Raw genomic sequence first — 17,997 nt, 5'->3', positions numbered from 1 at the left:
AGTAAGTGCACAAAACAAAAAACACTAAAAAAACACGATATTTCTATAGAAGGTTGATAACAATGCATGCCTTGCATCGTTTCAGGTGAATTAACTTATTCAGCTGAGGTAGGGTTTTTCCATATCATTTGAATATCTTCGTATGAAGTGTAGATACTTTATCTATAGACTTTGAAAAATATACATCTTCAAAGGCTTTTGGGGAGAGGTGTTTCAAACTACCGTCTTTAATGATAGCGAAATTACTACCTAAATCCTTAGCTAGAGACAAGAGGATATGTGAAAGGGTAAAAAAAACCAAGAATGTTCCCTGAAAGGAACACTTTAATATTGATTTTGGATTTTTATCATTGGGCGCTGTGTCCTTGCTTTCCTGTAACTACTTACGTTAGGAAACGTACACAAGACCAAAATAAGTATTTAAAAAAACAACAAACAAACAAACAAAAAGCACGCATGACACAATACATGAACAATTGAGGACCATAAAAATTAAACAATTATACGTTACAGTAACTTTCAGTGTTTCAGATAAGAGAAAGGCGCTGAACACTGCTGCCCATAACTCGTGTTGTTTTGTCTTATTTAAAAGACCCAGACTGACTAAACTGTGCTGATCTTATTGTATTAATGTTACTTGTAGTCTCCAGTACGAGTCATCATTTGCACGGTTGTGGTTGTTCCATCATCCCTGTAGAACGGCTGGTCTGAAGTGGACTGTGCGTCAAACTTCTCCTTCCATCCACCTAAAGAACACACACACACACACACACACACACACACACACACACACACACACAAAAGAATCAGTCTATCACAACAACGAAAAGAAGAAGAAACAGAAGCAGAAGGAGGAGGAGGAGAGAGACACAGAGAGAGACAGAGGAGAGAGACACAGAGAGAAGACAAGAAAAGGCAACATTCTTTATTTTCGAGAATAATAGATAAGCACTGATGTGCTTTTTTTTTTTTTTTTTTTTTTTTTTTTTTTTTTTTTGCTTTAAAAAAAATTGGGCCTTCAAGACATGAACGTACCTTTGAAATAAATGGCATTCAGAAGGATCATGGCAGTCCGATCATCAATGGTGCCCGGTTGCAATAAATTCAAGATCTTGTTTTCAGTTTCCGTGGCAACCCAGCTGTTAATGGGAGCCTCCGGCCCCCCCTCAGCATCGAAGTCAAATTCATCAAACCTGTAGAGAATTTACACAGGTGAGCACAGCGGTAAGTATTCAACTCTGTTGAGGTGGTTATGTATTCACTCTAGTTTATCCACCAAACCTGCTGAGAATTGAATCATGCAAATGGTCCACTCTGCCAAGAATGTTATGTATTCACTCCTGTTTATTCATCAAACCTGAAGAAAATTGACACAGGTGAGGATTCCACTTTGTTAAGGTGGTTATGTATTCACTCCTGTTTATTCATAAAACCTGAAGAAAATTCAATCACGTGAGTTTTTCCACTCCTTAAAAAGGGATTATCTGTTCCCTCCAGTTTGTCTGTTTCTCTGTCAGCAGGATCATGCAAAACAACGTGGACATATTTTCCTGACAGTACAAGCCTGGTCCCAGTATCTCACCCTCCCTCATACTTCCCTTTCCAGGTCCTACTTAATACACGAAACAAGACTACTCCCAATCTCTCTTCAACAAACGAAAAAGCCCGAACTACTCACGCTGCTCTGTACATATCCTGCAGTCCCGATCTGAAAGAGTCCTCAATGGGCAGGTTGGGTTTGACGTAGACAGCGTTGGCCACGTTCAGTGTCACGTTGCCCGAGTTGGTCAGGCTGTTGACCAGAGCGGCGTAGGCCCTGTGAGCTTTGTTGTTTCTCTTCAGACGTTTCAGGCCCAGCACTTTCATCATCTGCTTGGCTGTGTGTCTCCGTGCACCTACGAATTTCACGAGTTTCAGTTTCAATTTCTCAAGGAGGCGTCACTGCGTTCGGACAAATCCATATACGCTACACCACGTCTGCTAGGCAAATGCCTGACAGCAGCATAATAGAACGCGCTTGTCAGGCCTTGAGGGCATGCTTATGTATTTGTGTACCTATCAGAGTGGATTTCTTTTTACATAATTTTGCAAGAGGACAACACTCTCATTGCCATGGGTTCTTTTTCAGTGCACCAAGAGCGTGCTGCATATGGTACCTCGGTTTATCGTCTCATCTGAAAGACTAAACGCTCAATTTGATTTTCCAGTCAAACTTGGGAGAAAGGGTGAGAGCGGGATTCGAACCCACACCCTCACAGACTCTCTGTGTTGGCAGTCGGGCGTTTTAACCATTCTTCACAGAGTTCAGGGAAAAGAGGATGAGGACGAGGAAGAAGAATAAGAAGAGTCCCCACACAGCTGTTCCCCCACACCCACACACCACTCCCTTTTACCTGTCTGCCCAAATCAGAAATATTAACTGTAATCATAAAACGAATTAACCTCCTAAACCAAGAGACTATGAAGCACACAAACCCACATTGTGTGTTTTTTAAAGTAAAAATATCTTTTCACTAATAGCATGCTCTGCCTCTGCATTCCCTGACTCTTACCCATGTAAGTCATGGTGAGGGCGCTGTGAATGCTGTAGGGGGAGAAAACCATTTCGGGGTTTTCCTGCTTTAAGACGTCGTACAAGTTGAGCGAGAACTGCCCGCTGGCGTCAGTCAGCCGACCAATCAGTCTTCTGTCACGTCGGTTGAACGGAGAGTTCCCGTCCCTGCCTCGTCCTTGTCCCGGTCTTCTTCCACGTCCTGGTCTTCTTCCTCGTCCTCTTCCTCGTCTTCTTCCAGGACTTCTTGCTCGTCTTGGCCATCGCCATAGTACATTTGCCCCTCCCACTTGTAGTCCCGAGCACATTAGCAGAAGATTATTTGAAGCAAAACATACAGATTAAATATTTTGTGTACAATGTGTTGAATCATTGAAACAAAAGCATCAGATATTTCACTTAAAGATAGTTTGCAACAACAACCCCCCCCCCACCCGCACCCCCCCCCCACCCCCCCACCCCCCCCAAAAAAAAGGAGCCATAGTCAAACAGAAGGAACAACAACAACAACAAACGAAACACAAGAAATGAGCACAACAAAACAAAATGAAGCTTTCTATGCCCACTTGTCATCTGAAAGCCCTGATAGACTCCTCACAGCATGTTTGTTGAAAATGATGGATAAAGAGTGTGGAAACAATCATCAGACTACTAGTATAAAGATTCATTCTCTTTCCCTATATTCAGGAACGAAGCCTGACCATTTCTGGTCTTCTCTTCTTCTTTGTTTGGTGTCATGCCGTGACGGGCGCAATAGCCGAATGGTTTAAGCGTTGGACTTTCAATCTGACGGTCCCGGGTTCGAATCTCGGTGACGGCGCCTGGTGCGTAAAGGATGGAGATTTTTCCGATCTCCCAGGTGAACATGTGTGCAGACCTGTTACTGCCTGAACCCCCTTCTATGTCAGCGTTCGGTGGGTTATGGAAATAAGAATATATCCAGCATGCATGTCCCCGAAAACAGAGTATGGCCGCCTACATGTCGGGTAAATAATAATAATAAAATTAAAAAAGGTCATACACGTAAAGTGTTTCATGTGTGTCTGAGTGCGTGTGTGCGTACCTGAAATCTGATTGAATGTCAGTCGGCTGTACCCAGGCAGGCAGCCTGTTGTGCCAATAACCCCGTGCGTGTTTGTAAAGAGCTTAGAGCTTGGTCTCCGACCGAGGATAAGTATCCATATCAATCAATTAATGCTACGCTGTTTGTGTATCTTTTACTTATTTATCTAATTATTTTACTTTATCTAGGGAAAGTGATCTTTTCAATCTATCGCGGTTTTCCTGCATGTTTACCTTCTCCATAATGTGTACTATTTTCTTCAGCTTGTCGCCTGAATCTGTCCATTTCGTCCTCACGGAGTCCTGTCTTCCCTCTCATACGGACACTTCCAAGGCTGCGACGGTACAGGCCTCTGGCGAGTGCCACGTCATCATCTTCGTCACGTGCATTGTCGTCGCCAGCGAGAACCAGGGTCACTGTGGGGGGAATGATAGTTTATGGGAGACGCTTTATGGTGATATACGTATGAACGTGTTTCTGTTTCTACATTGTGATATACATTTAAATGATTATGTTCATGTTGTTTTGCATATCAACAATTTTATCTGTGTGAATTTCAGGAATGGAGGAATGCCCATCTTGATAATCTTCCACCACCCATCTTAGTTTTTATGTGTATGTACACGTTTGTTATATATGAAAGTGGATTTCTGCATAAGCTGTTTTGTCATGAACAACTCGGGATCTTTTACGTGCGCTAAGTACGTGCTGCACATCAGACCTCGGTTGATCGTCTCATCCAAAAGCTTGGCACCATGACCTCCATGAACTGTTTGGGACGGGGAGAGAGGTGAATATTCCGGTCTTCATTCCAGTCAAATTCCCCTCTCTCTCTCTCCCTCTCTCCACACACACACACACATATATATATATATATATATATATATATATATATACAGAGAGTCGGAAAGAGAGAGAGAGATGTATGTTTGCATGTATATATCAAGAGAGAGAGAGACGCTGAAATTATGTGTTCTGGTTTTCTGAGTAGGGGGGGTGGGAGTTGAATGATTGAATTGGGGGATAATAATAATAATAATAATAATGTTATTTATATAGCGCTAATTCTTGTGCAGATACAAATCAAAGCGCTTTCGCACCAGTCATTCACACGCATGCATAACTCTAAACTGGAGAAACTGAAGAAAAGGAAGAGGCAGGGGAGGGAGGCTATTTTGGGAAGAGGTGGGTTTTAAGGCCAGAATTAAAAGAGCTGAGTGTGAAGACTTGACGAGGCGAAAGAGGAAGTTCATTCCAATTGCAAGGTCCAGAGACAGAGAAAGAACGGCGGCCAACAGTCGAGTGTTTGAATCTAAGGATGCGTAAACAGAGTGGATTCGAAGCCAATCGTAGAGAGCGAGATGGAATGTAGAGGTGAAGGCAGCCACAGAGATAGGGAAGGGGCAGATCTGTGTAATTCATCATCACTGTGGCGAATGTCATTATCGAATCAGGAAAAGATGCAAGTTCGTGAATAAATTAATAAATACGTGGGTGAATAAATCAGTATAAAGATGTCAATACATGATTTATGAATTGGCTGTATCAGATCAAGAGCTCTAACCCACTAATTGCCTTGGTCTATGCCTTGCTTAGAAATAAAGAAATAAACAAACAAAACAAAACCAGAAATAAACAGCAGCAGCAGCAGCAGCAGCAGCAGCAGCAACAACAACAACAATAACAACAACAACAACAACAACAACAAAGAAAGAAAGAAAGAAAAGAAATAATGATACATGGAGAAGAATAAAAATTTTAAAAAGAAGAAGAAAAAAATACATAATCTAACCTGGAATCATATCAAAAGAACTTATTTTTAAATGCCAGAAACAGAACGATCATGGAGCTTAAGAAGAAGTTGAGGAGGAGGAGAATGATCATCATCATCATCATCATCATCATCATCACTATTATGAGAGAAAGACAGAAAGAAAGAAAGGAAAATGGAAACAGAAACAAAAATAGAAGAGAAGAAAAAAGAAGAAAAAAGAAAGGAATAATGATACGAGACAAAAAATGCAAAGAAAGTAAAACAAAGAAAGATAAAGGAGGAAGGTGTATATAAATATAAATATATTAAATTAAAAATAAATAAATGAATAAATAAAAAGAAAAAAATAAGAAACTAATTGAAAAGAAACAGAAAAAAGCAACGACCCACCGGCAAACACAAGCAGAGTACTCAGGCAGATCAGAGTGAGACGTCCAAACAACTTGGCCATCTTGCCGAGTGTGACCAGTCAGGAATCCAGCCTTCACCACATTCTTTTGACTGGTGATCATGTGACCTTATTTACATAATCATGAGCATCAGTGTCCCACAGGCGCTCGATTGCAAGTGTATTTGGGATTCTTCAAAGACAAAATAGTAATTATTCTTTGTTTTACGGAGGCAAACGTACTGTGCTCATGTTTTTCATTTTCCAGATTGGTTTAGAGAGAGAGAGAGTTGGATGTGTACTATATATGGGAACTAGCTTAATTCGCCATTCAATGAGGCAGGAAAAGCAGACTTTTCACTTTATATTTTTTTCTTTCTCCCTTCCCCACCTTCTCCATCCTCTCTTTCTTCTTCTTCAGAAGCATCATTGTCCAACAAGCGCCTGGTCGTAGGAAGAAAGATAAACACCCGTAGGTGCTGGGGAGGACCCATACAAGCACTGTCTTCACCCGCCCTTGGAACAATCCTGCACCATCCTTGGAGGCCTGCACTGTGTTCATGATGGGTGCAGCCACGCACAGGATACTCCATTAAGAATTCAAGGGACATAACTGCTCCCGAACAGAGGCAAAATAGACCACAGGATGCAACACGCGACAGCTTTAAAAGAGGTATCCCCATGGGTGTCCCAGCCATTATTTCATGACTGCAGAGCCCACTGGCAAAAGACACCACCCTCCAGCTGCTGAGCACACCCCACAGACCAAACCGCCGCTGCCCGCAGACAGATGAAGACAGTGCCACTCCAGACACAGCCATACGGTCTCATGTGCCCTCAAGAGAGAATCCCAAGTTGTAGTCTTTCCCACTGTCAACAGGACTTTCCCTGTGGTCAGTGGGTCCTTCCTCACCGTCACTGGACCTTTCTCCAGGGTCAGCCTAGTCCTGGCAAAGAAGAAAGAGAAACAACCGTAGGTGCTGGGGAGGACCCAGAGAAGCACCGTATCCACCCGCCCTTGGAACAATCCTGCACCACCCTGTGTTCAGAATCACCATGGGTGCAGCCACGCACAGGATACTCCATTAAGAATTCAAGGGACATAACTGCTCCCGAACAGAGGCAAAAGAGACCACAGTATGCAACTCGCGACAGCCTTAAAAGAAGTATCCCCATGGGTGTACCAGCCAGTATTTCATGACTGCAGAGCCCACCGGCAAAAGACACCACCCTCCAGCTGCTGAGCACACCCCACAGACCAAACCGCCCCTGCCCGCAGACAGATGAAGACAGTGCCACTCCAGACACAGCCATACGGTCTTACGTGCCCTTTTCACTTTTTCTATTTTTTCTTTCTCCCTTCCCCACCTTCTCCATCCTCTTTTTTCTTCTTCTGAAGCATCACTGTCCAACAAGCGCCTGGTCGTCAGTGTGTTTTGGATTGTCCAGAGAGATAAACAATGACAATAATTGTGAATTTTACAACGGTAGAAATACTGGCTAGTTTGATCATTTTTCATACTTATTGTTACAACGAAAGAGAGAATACTGAAACTTGGCTGTCATAGGCTGAACACCTAGTTGGGTCACGGTTAAGTACGTGTAATTAAACACCCTTTATGACATGAGACGACAGAATTACATCCTCGTTTTTGAAGTACATAAAACGCTTACAGACAACAAGTAGTATTTCAAACACAATTTTGCACGGGAGACGTACCTTGGAAGAGAGGCTCACAGAGAGAGGGGGGGGGGAGAGTGGAAGAGTGGGAGAGAGGGGTTAAGGGGTAGGCCCAGTCAGAAAGAGACAGACAGAGACACAGAGAGAGACAGAGACATACAGACAGACAGGGACAGAGAGAAAGACGGACAGAGACAGATATGAGGCGTTTAGCGGTAGTGGAAACCCGTCCTTCAAACCCGCAGCGGACACATGGGAATCAACTGCGGCAGATGATGTAAGATCATACAGTCCATACGAAACTACCACTCATCAGTGTGCCAAAAGGTGAGTGTCCACCAAACAGGTGCGTGTCGATCAGCTGGACAGCTGGACCAGCTGACCCATGCTTTCTTGCAATGTGTTAGTGTATGGCACTATGGGAAAGTCATGCTTATCATTATTATTATCAGCAGCAGCAGCAGCATTATCAGCAGCAACAGTAGTTGTACTAGTAGTAGTAGTAGCAGTGGTAGTGGTAATACAATTTCCTTTGTAACTAGTTATTAGGATTCTGTTCCTGTCTTTTCCGAACTATTCCATTCCATTCATTCTCCTGCCCGGGATGGGCGTAGAGGAGACATGAGGGACGATTCCGTAGTCAGACGACGCCATCCGGTTCTATCTTCTGCCTGTCGTATCAGCGTAGCGCTATCCATATTGGTCCATTCCTTGATGTTGTCCATCCAGCATTTGGCTTGCCTCCCTCTTCGCCTACCACCCTCCGAACTATATAAAGGGAGAAAAATGAGAGAGAGAAAAACACACAAAAAACCCACCAAACTTTCAGTTCAGTTCTTTCTCTCTCTCACACCCACCCACCCACTCATCCACCCACTCTCTCCCAGACACACACACACACACACACACCCCTAGCCCTTTGAACCTGAATTTCAATAAGGCTACTTTTTTTACCATTCGCTGTACGTTAATTTTACGTTAATTCTAACATGCCATGGTATGATCTTGATCCTACTTACAAACTGCAACATCATGAAGGGGATGACTGTAAAGACTTATCAATAAAATATCTACAATCCTGCAGCGCATGCATTTAACAGGTTTTTTATCAATAGTTTGGACAGGACAGGAGTCCAGACCCCTGCCAGAGTCTGCACCAGTGGGTCACGGTCAAAGTATGTGTAATTAAACAAATCTTTTATCAATATCTACCATCATGCCGTTTTACAACTTGTGATATTTGAGAAAATACCATGGATACAAACACAAAACCGAGACAGATTGATTCCGAAGACTACAACTTGAGTCTTCTTTTTTTGTGCAAGGACAAAGCATTTAAGACTCACATGTGATATCCACTTGATTCAATAATATGGTACCATATCACAACACGGCATTTTCAATCAGTTTGTTATGACATTGGCTTTTAACTTCATATTCAAAAGGCTTATGTTCTAGCCATAATCATTTACCTGAATTTGATATATAAAAATAAAGAAAGAAAATCAAACCTAAATGTTTATACATTTTTTCCATATAACCAGCTTTTGACCCAAACTTTTTAACGGGCGCAATAGCCGAGTGGTTAAAGCGTTGGACTGTCAATCTGAGGGTCCCGGGTTCGAATCACGGTGACGGCGCCTGGTGGGTAAAGGGTGGAGATTTTTACGATCTCTCAGGTCAACATATGTGCAGACCTGCTAGTGCCTGAACCCCCTTCGTGTGTATATGCAAGCAGAAAATCAAATACGCACGTTAAAGATCCTGTAATCCATGTCAACGTTCGGTGGGTTATGGAAACAAGAACACACCCAGCATGCACACCACCGAAAACGGAGTATGGCTGCCTACATGGCGGGGTAAAAACGGTCATACACGTAAAAGCCCACTCGTGCGCATACGAGTGAACGCAGAAGAAGACCCCAACTTTTGACTCCTGACCTTGCCTCTGTTGAGCTTTAATCTCATCAAGACAAACTAGCGGATGAAATTAGATTCAAGACCTTGCCTTTCTTGTTCCCACAATCTTTTTCTTTGACATGTCACCTTGATTTGGGATTTCAAAAGAAATTATTTTATCACAATGACTGGTCATTGTACCATATTGGATGAAAAATGGATGCAAGTTGTGAGTCCGTTTTTTTTTTTTTGTTTTTTTTGTTTTGGTTTTTTTTCTTTCTTTTTTTATGTTGATGACCTTGACGTCTCACCAGTTTCCACTCATCATAAAACTTAAAATAAAAAGGAGTGCATGAAAAAGTCTAATTAACTTCTTCTGTGCAGGGCATCATTTTGACTTTGTGCTTCCTGTATACTAAGCGGATTTTGTGATGTGGATGGTGGGTAATTTTTTTTTTTTTTTTTTTTTTTTTTTTTTTTTTTTAAATAGCAAACTACTGCAAGAAAATATGCATAACCCATAATTAGCTGAAAGGAAAATGAGCATACTAACAATTTCAGATAGTTTGAAGCTTATTTAGCACACTGGTTAGCAATGGGTGGGCCATAAATGTAAGCTAACAAATTTCACATGCTATCTGAATTATGTTACAGATGTTACAGTAAAAGCAGCTTAAAAAGAACCTAAAAAATATACAAAAGTTCTAAACCAAATGTATCACCGCACTCTTTGTTCTCATCGAGTCATGAATCACACATTTTCAGCCCATCATTCACTTAATCATATTGGCGACTGCAGTGAAAATTAACTCAGCAAGCGTTTCTTTAGTTAAGCATTTTTAAGAGAAATAGAAATCAATCACACACACACACGTGCGCACATTTATGTCCTTCACATGCCAAACCCACCCACCTCAAGCCCACTTTCTGACAAAATCGAAGAGGTTAACAGTGACTCAGCTGGCACACAGTGCAGGGGAGAGGGTTGAGAATTTCGCTTGCAAGTGATAACTGATTCCCTTTTTTGGTCAAAGCGAGCACGCTTTTCGAAAATCATGCAGGTCCAGTGATTCATGCAATAAACAAAGTGTTCCACCCCCTTTGTCAATCTCTTCCTTCCTCTCTGCCTTGAATAATGGACAGTTGTCTTTGTTGAACTCAACGTTACAGCCACAGAGCTCATCTTGGGCTCATGTAGCGCTCTCTTTTCATTGCAAAATCTAGCTCTACATTCTCTTTTCATTGCAAAATCTAGCTCTACATTCTCTCTCATTGCAAAATCTAGCTCTATATTCTCTCTTTTCACTGCAAAATCTAGCTCTACATTCTCTCTTTTCGTTGCAAAATCTAGCTCTACATTCTCTCTTTTCATTGCAAAATCTAGCTCTACATTCTCTCTCCTTTCATTGCAAAAAATCTAGCTCTACATTCTCTCTTTTCATTGCAAAATCTAGCTCTACATTCTCTCTCTATCATTGCAAAATCTAGCTCTACATTCTCTCTTTTCATTGCAAAATCAAGCTCTACATTCCCTCTCCTTTCATTGCAAAATCTAGCTCTACATTCTCTCTTTTCATTGCAAAATCTAGCTCTACATTCTCTCTCTATCATTGCAAAATCTAGCTCTACATTCTCTCTTTTCATTGCAAAATCAAGCTCTACATTCCCTCTTTTCATTGCAAAATCTAGCTGTACATTCCCTCTCTTTTCATTGCAAAATCTAGCTGTACATTCTCTCTTTTCATTGCAAAATCTAGCTGTACATTCTCTCTCTTTTCATAGCAAAATCTAGCGCTACGACTACTGCCACCCTCTCTGCATATCATCACTCTGTCATTCTTGTCAAGTAAACCATCTGACAAGATTTTGTCACCACAAGCACTAACTTCATCGTCTTCAATGACATAATGATATAAACCCTTCAAGCAATACCTTGGATGACAAAACCACAAGGGGTTTTCGCAACTCTCTGCTGTTTAAAGCCACAAGGCCAGGTTGTGCTTCGCCGTCCACCATTTTGACAGTCATGTAGGGTACTGACAATAAACTTCCAGTAATTACCATACAAAGCACAACTGGCTGTTGCTCCTTGCAGTCAATGAAAGTTAACTCACTCAGTACGGCCAGCCCTCTTTTCTCCTCAACACAGACCCCTCGGATGTCCAGTGGGTGTCTGAATGACCCAACCTTTAGCTTCTGTCGTCAGAATTGTGGTATTCTTTGTCAACATTCACCTCTTCAGTATAAGAGCCTTCCACTTGCAATATTTTGATGGTGGTAATTGGGGTGAAACGCTTTAACGTCGTCTCTTTCGCCGTTCGTATGGAGAGAGTTAACATATCAAGTGTTCTGAATGGTGGCTGGTTGGACATATTAACTTTCAAATAGAACTGTGAAAAATCCTGAAATTTCACAGACAGATATACATCCTGGGGCTAATAGCAAAGCATTTTTGCAGACAAATATGTATTTTCACACATCATCGGGCACTGAAGTGGTTAATAACAGCAATTCTACTCAGTTCAATGCATAAAATCTAAGATTCAGTTCCTCACATACACAAACCAAAACATTTCCACTGACAATCTTTTCAAAGCTCCACAAATCTCAATTTCGACAAACTTTATTGATCATAACATCATAATAATAATCATCACACTTTTTTTTTTAATCTTAAAAAGTATACAGCGATTAAATGTGTTCTGTTGACCATACACAGGTAGACACACAACATCCAGGGCATTCTCCCGTAACACACACACACGTTTTCCCAAAGTGCTCCAGTCTTTCTTGAACAGCCCCCATCTCCACCCCACTCCCCCTCCACATTCGCCAGGCATTATAAGCCTGCACAGATACTGCCCCTTGCGGTGCACACACACTCATATCATCTGTGGTACGCACAAAATGACAGACTCCAACACCCAAAAGTACAAGATGAACACACCAACACATATGAGAAGATAAATCAAGTCAATCAACCAAATCAATAAAACATTGTTTTCCCACCCTCTTACAGCACTTGCGCACAAGCCCCAATGGGCAGAGCTGTGATAGCTAGACCTGTGAACACCCCCTGTTCTCCTATCAGTAGACACAACCTGCCGCTGTTTCTAACTACCAAACATAGTAATGTCATCATTATACCCACAGAAACTGAAAAACATACCACTGCAACATATTCACATCGACACGTTCATTGAAACCTAAATGGAAGCAAAATCAAAATCTTCCCGATCTACTACTCCACAAGGAAAAAGAAGAAACAACAAAACAGTTTTTTTCTTCATGGTGTGTCCGACACTTAGTCACACACGTTTATGTTACAGAACTTTGTCAATATGGCTCCAATAAAGCACTGTTTCAGAGTATGATTCAACTGTGTTCAAGTCTCCACCAATGTGTCACCAAGCGACTGTGATGAATGAACAAGAACTTGCCATTGTACAGTAATTTCTCTCTTCTCTCTCAAGGAATGACACTTGATGGAGGCAGACCTGCCCACCTTCCAAATGTGTGTGTGTGTGTGCAGGAGGTTTGTACATAACTGTATTTTTCTTTCAAGACAGTTCATTTTAAAAACCTATATCCCACCCCCCTCAATGTTTCAGGCTTCAGACTGGAACAACAGTTAAAATCAAGTTTGCCTAACAAGACATGGCCATCACTTTCTACGTGTTCATTATTTTAGTCTTTAATCTCTCTGTCCTTGCCCACTTGGCCAGGCATTTTCACACAAAAATGAACTGATATTACATAGCTGCTAGGAGTGAGTACACTGGCTGACATTTACCACATGAACAATTCAGATGTTTTGACAGGGCACCATGGGCTGATGTTAAGGCATGTCAACTGGACCATGGTGTGAATGACTAACACCTTTCTCTTCAGTCACTGAAAGGATAGGCAGGTCTGTGGAATGATTTGACACTCAGTTGACTTTGAGCTCATCAAGGTAATTTTCATACAACATAATTATGAGGTTCTGAATGTGAAAATGTTGTGTTCAATCTATGCATGTTTTTTTTCTGAAGTTTTACTATTCAGTAGGTCTACAAAATAATCTATAATTGGCATTATGCACATTCACATACCCTGTATAAAAGTGCTTGCACTTTAACATTGATTCAGGATAAATCCTGACACCAAATGTTTCAATTATCCTAAGGATAATGTGACAGTACATCATACAACCTTCAAACCATACGTCACAGGTAACCCCATTCCCGTGCAGAATATGGGGCAGTGAATCGGAGACCCCCAAATGACTTCACTACACTGATTTGCAACATGTCCTGGTGCAATATGGTATTATTATGTCAAAAGAGATCATGAGACATCATCATTTATTTGCAACACAAGCCAAATCTCCAGTCTCGAAAGAAAGTGGTCAACCCCAACTTTCAGGATGTCAATAGGATGTTTAACATTGCACAGTTCATAAAATGCAAAAGGAAAAAAAAAAAAAAAAATGAGCAGAGCCGTTTCTGATACATTACAGTAAAACTGGACTGGTGAAAGTGAATAGTAATGCTGTTGGTGCTATAATCTGCTGATGTAATGAAAAACAGAAATGAGGATTAAACTTGAACCGACTCTCACTACAGCTTGAGAAAGAGAGATTCTTTCAGAAATGCACATGCACACACACACATATAGAAACCCTAACCAAATGGTGGGATGACAAATAAAGTATCAGTAATGTAGCCAAAAATGAAGATAAAAACAAAAACCCACTACTTGTATTCGTATTCATCACAGAAACTATCAACAAAATATTCTGGGCTTCATAAAAATAGCAACACAACAAACAAAAGAGAAAAAAGAACATCTACTTCATTAAAAAAAAAAAAAATCTCCACAAAGGAAAATATGCTGACACTGACCCATATCAACAAGAAAGGATATTTCTTCAATTGAATATTATTACTTAATAACATACATACACACATATAATGTACTGAAAATGATCATCAAAGAAAGACCACAAAAGCACACACACATACACACACAATGTACTGAAAATGATTATCAAAGAAAGACCACAATAGCACACACACAAATGAACACACACAGAGATCTGCACAAATCTCTCTCACCCTGCTTTGGTTGTCAGCTACATCCAAACAGTTGAACAAGAGGTGGATGGGCAATCATAGATCAATGCTGTTGGATATCAACACTTTTTCCACCTCAGGTCAATTACACTGATAATCCATGGACACAGACGATGATATTAAAGGGAAAAAAAGTTAATAAACCACAAGTGAAGAAAAACAAAACAAAACTTGAACCCCCTTGTGTTGGTCTGTCCTGTTCCCATGCGATCTCAGTTTGATTTTTTGTTTTTGTCATCCTGATTCTATTCATAATCCAAAATCCTTTCACAAAACAAACAACAAAAAAACACAAATCTCCCAACTGCTTCCAAGACAAAAATCATGCCACTGGGCATAACAGCATAGTAAGCAACATGGAGCTTGCCATCAACAGTGGTATAAACAAAACGCACTAAGAAAGCTGCATTTATCTGAAAATTACTTGCTGACTGGTGAAGAGCCCTTGCACTTTAGTCATTCTATTGTAAACAGGAATAAGGTATCGGGGTTCCTTTGTATACTCCCGGTTCAGCTGATAATAAGAACTAGCAAACTTACCATGTTCAATTCACATTTGGCAGCATCTCATAATGGTGAGCATTGCACATCTGTAAATTCCCGTCATATTGAAAATGTCTAGGCTGCAGACATGCCATCATTTTTAAACTTTGTTTTCTTTAAAGGGGAAAAAGAATATGGCTGCTGGTCTGATTTAAATTACAAATGTACAAACTGAACTGATCCAAAAATTAAGTAGAAAAGGAAATTTTCTTTCCCTTTATTTTTGAGATACAACTCTCAAGTGATAGGTAAAATGGTGGGGGTTAGGGAAGTACACACTCTGAGGTGTGGATACTGAAACAAGCTGAAAGAGAAAAAACAGTCTGTTAAATGTCCAATACACACACATTCCAAAACACCTATGTATTTCAAAACTCGAAGTGGTAAGCAGTTCCAATTGTTAGCAAAACAGATGTGTTAAAGTCAACCAACCAACCACAGACAGTAATCGTTTCATGCTTTCATAATGTAAGGACCAGAGCTTTTATTAAAAATATTTATAGTCATTCTCTTGACGTGAATCATTCAGTTGATGGCCTCAATGGATCACAGCTCCACATCACAGGTCTTACTGGGCAAGGAAGGACCAGTTATTTTGAAATAATCATATTCTGAACAATTACTCATTCTGTCTGCTCACGTTTGGCCTCTCACAAGCTTTACATTAGGCACGCATGGTCTTATTTACTGGAAAGTCACAATTTCTGATTTCTCCACAAAAAAACAACTGGGTTTTGTCCCCTTACACAAGTGAACAGAGTTAACTCTTTCTGTGGGGGGAAAGCTTGTGTGAATGTGTGTAAGCATGTAGATGCATCATGCATGTGTGTGGGTGTGCATGCATTGTCAGCATGTGCCTGTAAGTGTAACAAGTGTGACAGTACAGAGTGAAACGACACAGAAAAGTGGGTCGAGTGGAACATGAGGCAACATTTCAGTTCACTTGTGCTTTTGATCTGCAGTTTCTAGCTTCAATCCATAATGTCTCCACGCACTCACACACACAATTAATATTCAAATGAAGTGTCTTTTTCCAAAATGTGAAAATATACTTGAAACATTGTCAAAACAAGATTGTGTGTGTGTGTGCATGTGTGTGTGTGTGAGTGAGTGTGTGTATGGATATATATGTCTTTGTGGCTACTATATATCTATAGTATCTATGCTGTTGCAGTGCATAAGCAAGAGTTAGAATGCCTGTGTGTGCATGTGTCTCTGTCTGTAAGAATTTGCATGAGAAACATGAACAAAATATAACAATGGACAAAAGCAGAACAGTTACAATATTTTTATTTGCAATCATGATCTACTTTATGACATTAAGATGATGTTCACGTTCAGCTGATGTTCATTTGTTTTAATACTTATGACATTGCAAACGAAGGGAAAATAAATTTTGAGATTACGAAAAAGAAAAACAAAATCAGCATCATTCATAATAGCATCACTCAAGTACATTAATAATGTGAATAAACAATGAAAAATCGGAAAAGAAAAAAGATGAAATCAAATCATGGAAACAGACACACACAAACACATGCACACACTAAAATACACTCAAAATAATGAATCAAAATAATCAAAGGAAGAAAGAAAAATGAAACAGGAGACAACACATTCACCGAAAAAAGGAAATTTTTACCAATGGAAAGAAATGTTAGGCTAACATTATTAGTACACAAGTTTAAAAAAAGAAAAGCCAAAAAAAAAGTTAAAACCAGAAATAAAACTGAGACGCAGATCAACAGAGCACTGAGAAGGCTTTCAGTATCTTTTTTAAAGTCACTGCAGTGACACTCCAACACAACACTGCAATGTACCACACAGACAGACGTAAGGCCAACAATATCTCATTTCATGTCTGACCAGAACGGATGAAGTGTGATGTCAAACGCCTCGCCAGACGCAGGACCAACTCTTTGCCACACATTCACAAACACCGTTACATGTACAATGTACATAGGGCTTGGGAAAAGGGTCCATTCTGCCTGTGGTAAAGCCGGGCAGGAAGGAGTAACAAAATAAACCTTCTCTTTTCTGTTAGCAAAAGTATCCATATTGGCACAGTCTCATAAACATTCCAGCCTTTAGCTTTTTTTTTGTTTTGTTACGCACATCACATTCTGTTGAATTGGTAACAAACAGTACACAGCCACACAGAGAACACTTCACCATCTTGCTGTCTGAGCCACACACAAATGTCCCAAAACTAGTCTCCAGTGTGACATCCAGGCAACAGCTAACCCTCTCCACACATCACACACACACACACACGTACGAACTCCACTTCCACCAAACTGATGACACACTTGCACCCACATACTCCTACACCAACACCAAAAATGCACAAACAGCTTTCTTCTTTTTCTTTCTTACGTTTTTTTTGTTTGTTTTTTCTTTCTTTTGGGAGTCCACAGGACTCAGTGTGCACTAGGACAAGTGGAACGACAGCTGCCCCTCATGGGCGGCAATCTGAAGTTTCTCTCTCATGATCTCCAGTGAGGAGTAGTCTGGAAGCTTCAAATAGTTGACACAGGTCATGACTGAAGGCAGGAAGTCGTCGGGGTTCTCTCCAGCTTCAAACGTTTTGCGCACGATTGTCAGTGGTGGGGATAAGCTGCGGAAACCTGGGAGCAAAGTGGAGCAAAAATGCCTCAGTCATCAACTTCACTCAAAACTCATGGCTGGTTTATTGTCAAAACACAGGTACAGAAATTCATGGTTCCAATAAATAAATAATGAATAAAGCTGAGTAAAAAAGAAACTACAAATTAAAAAAACAATCACAGACGCCCACACAAATGTTTAAGTTATTCTCCCAGCACAATATCTAGCCCTCAAAAAACAAACAACAGAAGACCATCTGAAACGCTCTAAATAAGAACAAGACTTACAGAACATCCCAACACATTAGCACGCCATGAAGTAAAACTGATCGCACAGACAGAGCCGACATCACCACACCACACACACACTACAGT

At 40.7% G+C, this 17,997-nt stretch overlaps 2 protein-coding genes across 7 annotated transcripts in view; both read right to left on the bottom strand.

The window, feature by feature from the left end:
- Window positions 1-5,886, bottom strand: part of LOC143289255 (serpin B6-like) — a 9,215-nt gene extending 3,329 nt beyond the window's left edge. Inside the window, exons 1-6 of the mRNA XM_076598241.1 lie at window positions 5,779-5,886; window positions 3,848-4,030; window positions 2,553-2,840; window positions 1,679-1,895; window positions 1,036-1,193; window positions 638-746 (exon numbers count right to left, since the gene is read on the bottom strand). Of these exons, the coding sequence (XP_076454356.1) occupies window positions 638-746; window positions 1,036-1,193; window positions 1,679-1,895; window positions 2,553-2,840; window positions 3,848-4,030; window positions 5,779-5,839 (1,016 nt within the window). The 5' untranslated portion in view covers window positions 5,840-5,886. The remainder of the gene's footprint in view (window positions 1-637; window positions 747-1,035; window positions 1,194-1,678; window positions 1,896-2,552; window positions 2,841-3,847; window positions 4,031-5,778) is intronic.
- Window positions 5,887-11,963: 6,077 nt separating this feature from the next.
- LOC143289253 (E3 ubiquitin-protein ligase TRIP12-like) overlaps window positions 11,964-17,997 on the bottom strand; it is a 68,752-nt gene continuing 62,718 nt past the window's right edge. For all 6 annotated transcript variants that reach the window (XM_076598238.1, XM_076598235.1, XM_076598239.1 and 3 more), the window contains one exon: window positions 11,964-17,643. In XM_076598238.1, the coding sequence (XP_076454353.1) occupies window positions 17,447-17,643 (197 nt within the window). In that variant the 3' untranslated portion in view covers window positions 11,964-17,446. The remainder of the gene's footprint in view (window positions 17,644-17,997) is intronic.

The sequence above is a fragment of the Babylonia areolata genome, chromosome 13 (assembly GCF_041734735.1).
Source record: "Babylonia areolata isolate BAREFJ2019XMU chromosome 13, ASM4173473v1, whole genome shotgun sequence".
Taxonomy (NCBI): Eukaryota; Metazoa; Mollusca; class Gastropoda; order Neogastropoda; family Buccinidae; genus Babylonia; species Babylonia areolata.
This window is presented reverse-complemented; position numbering and strand designations above follow the sequence as displayed.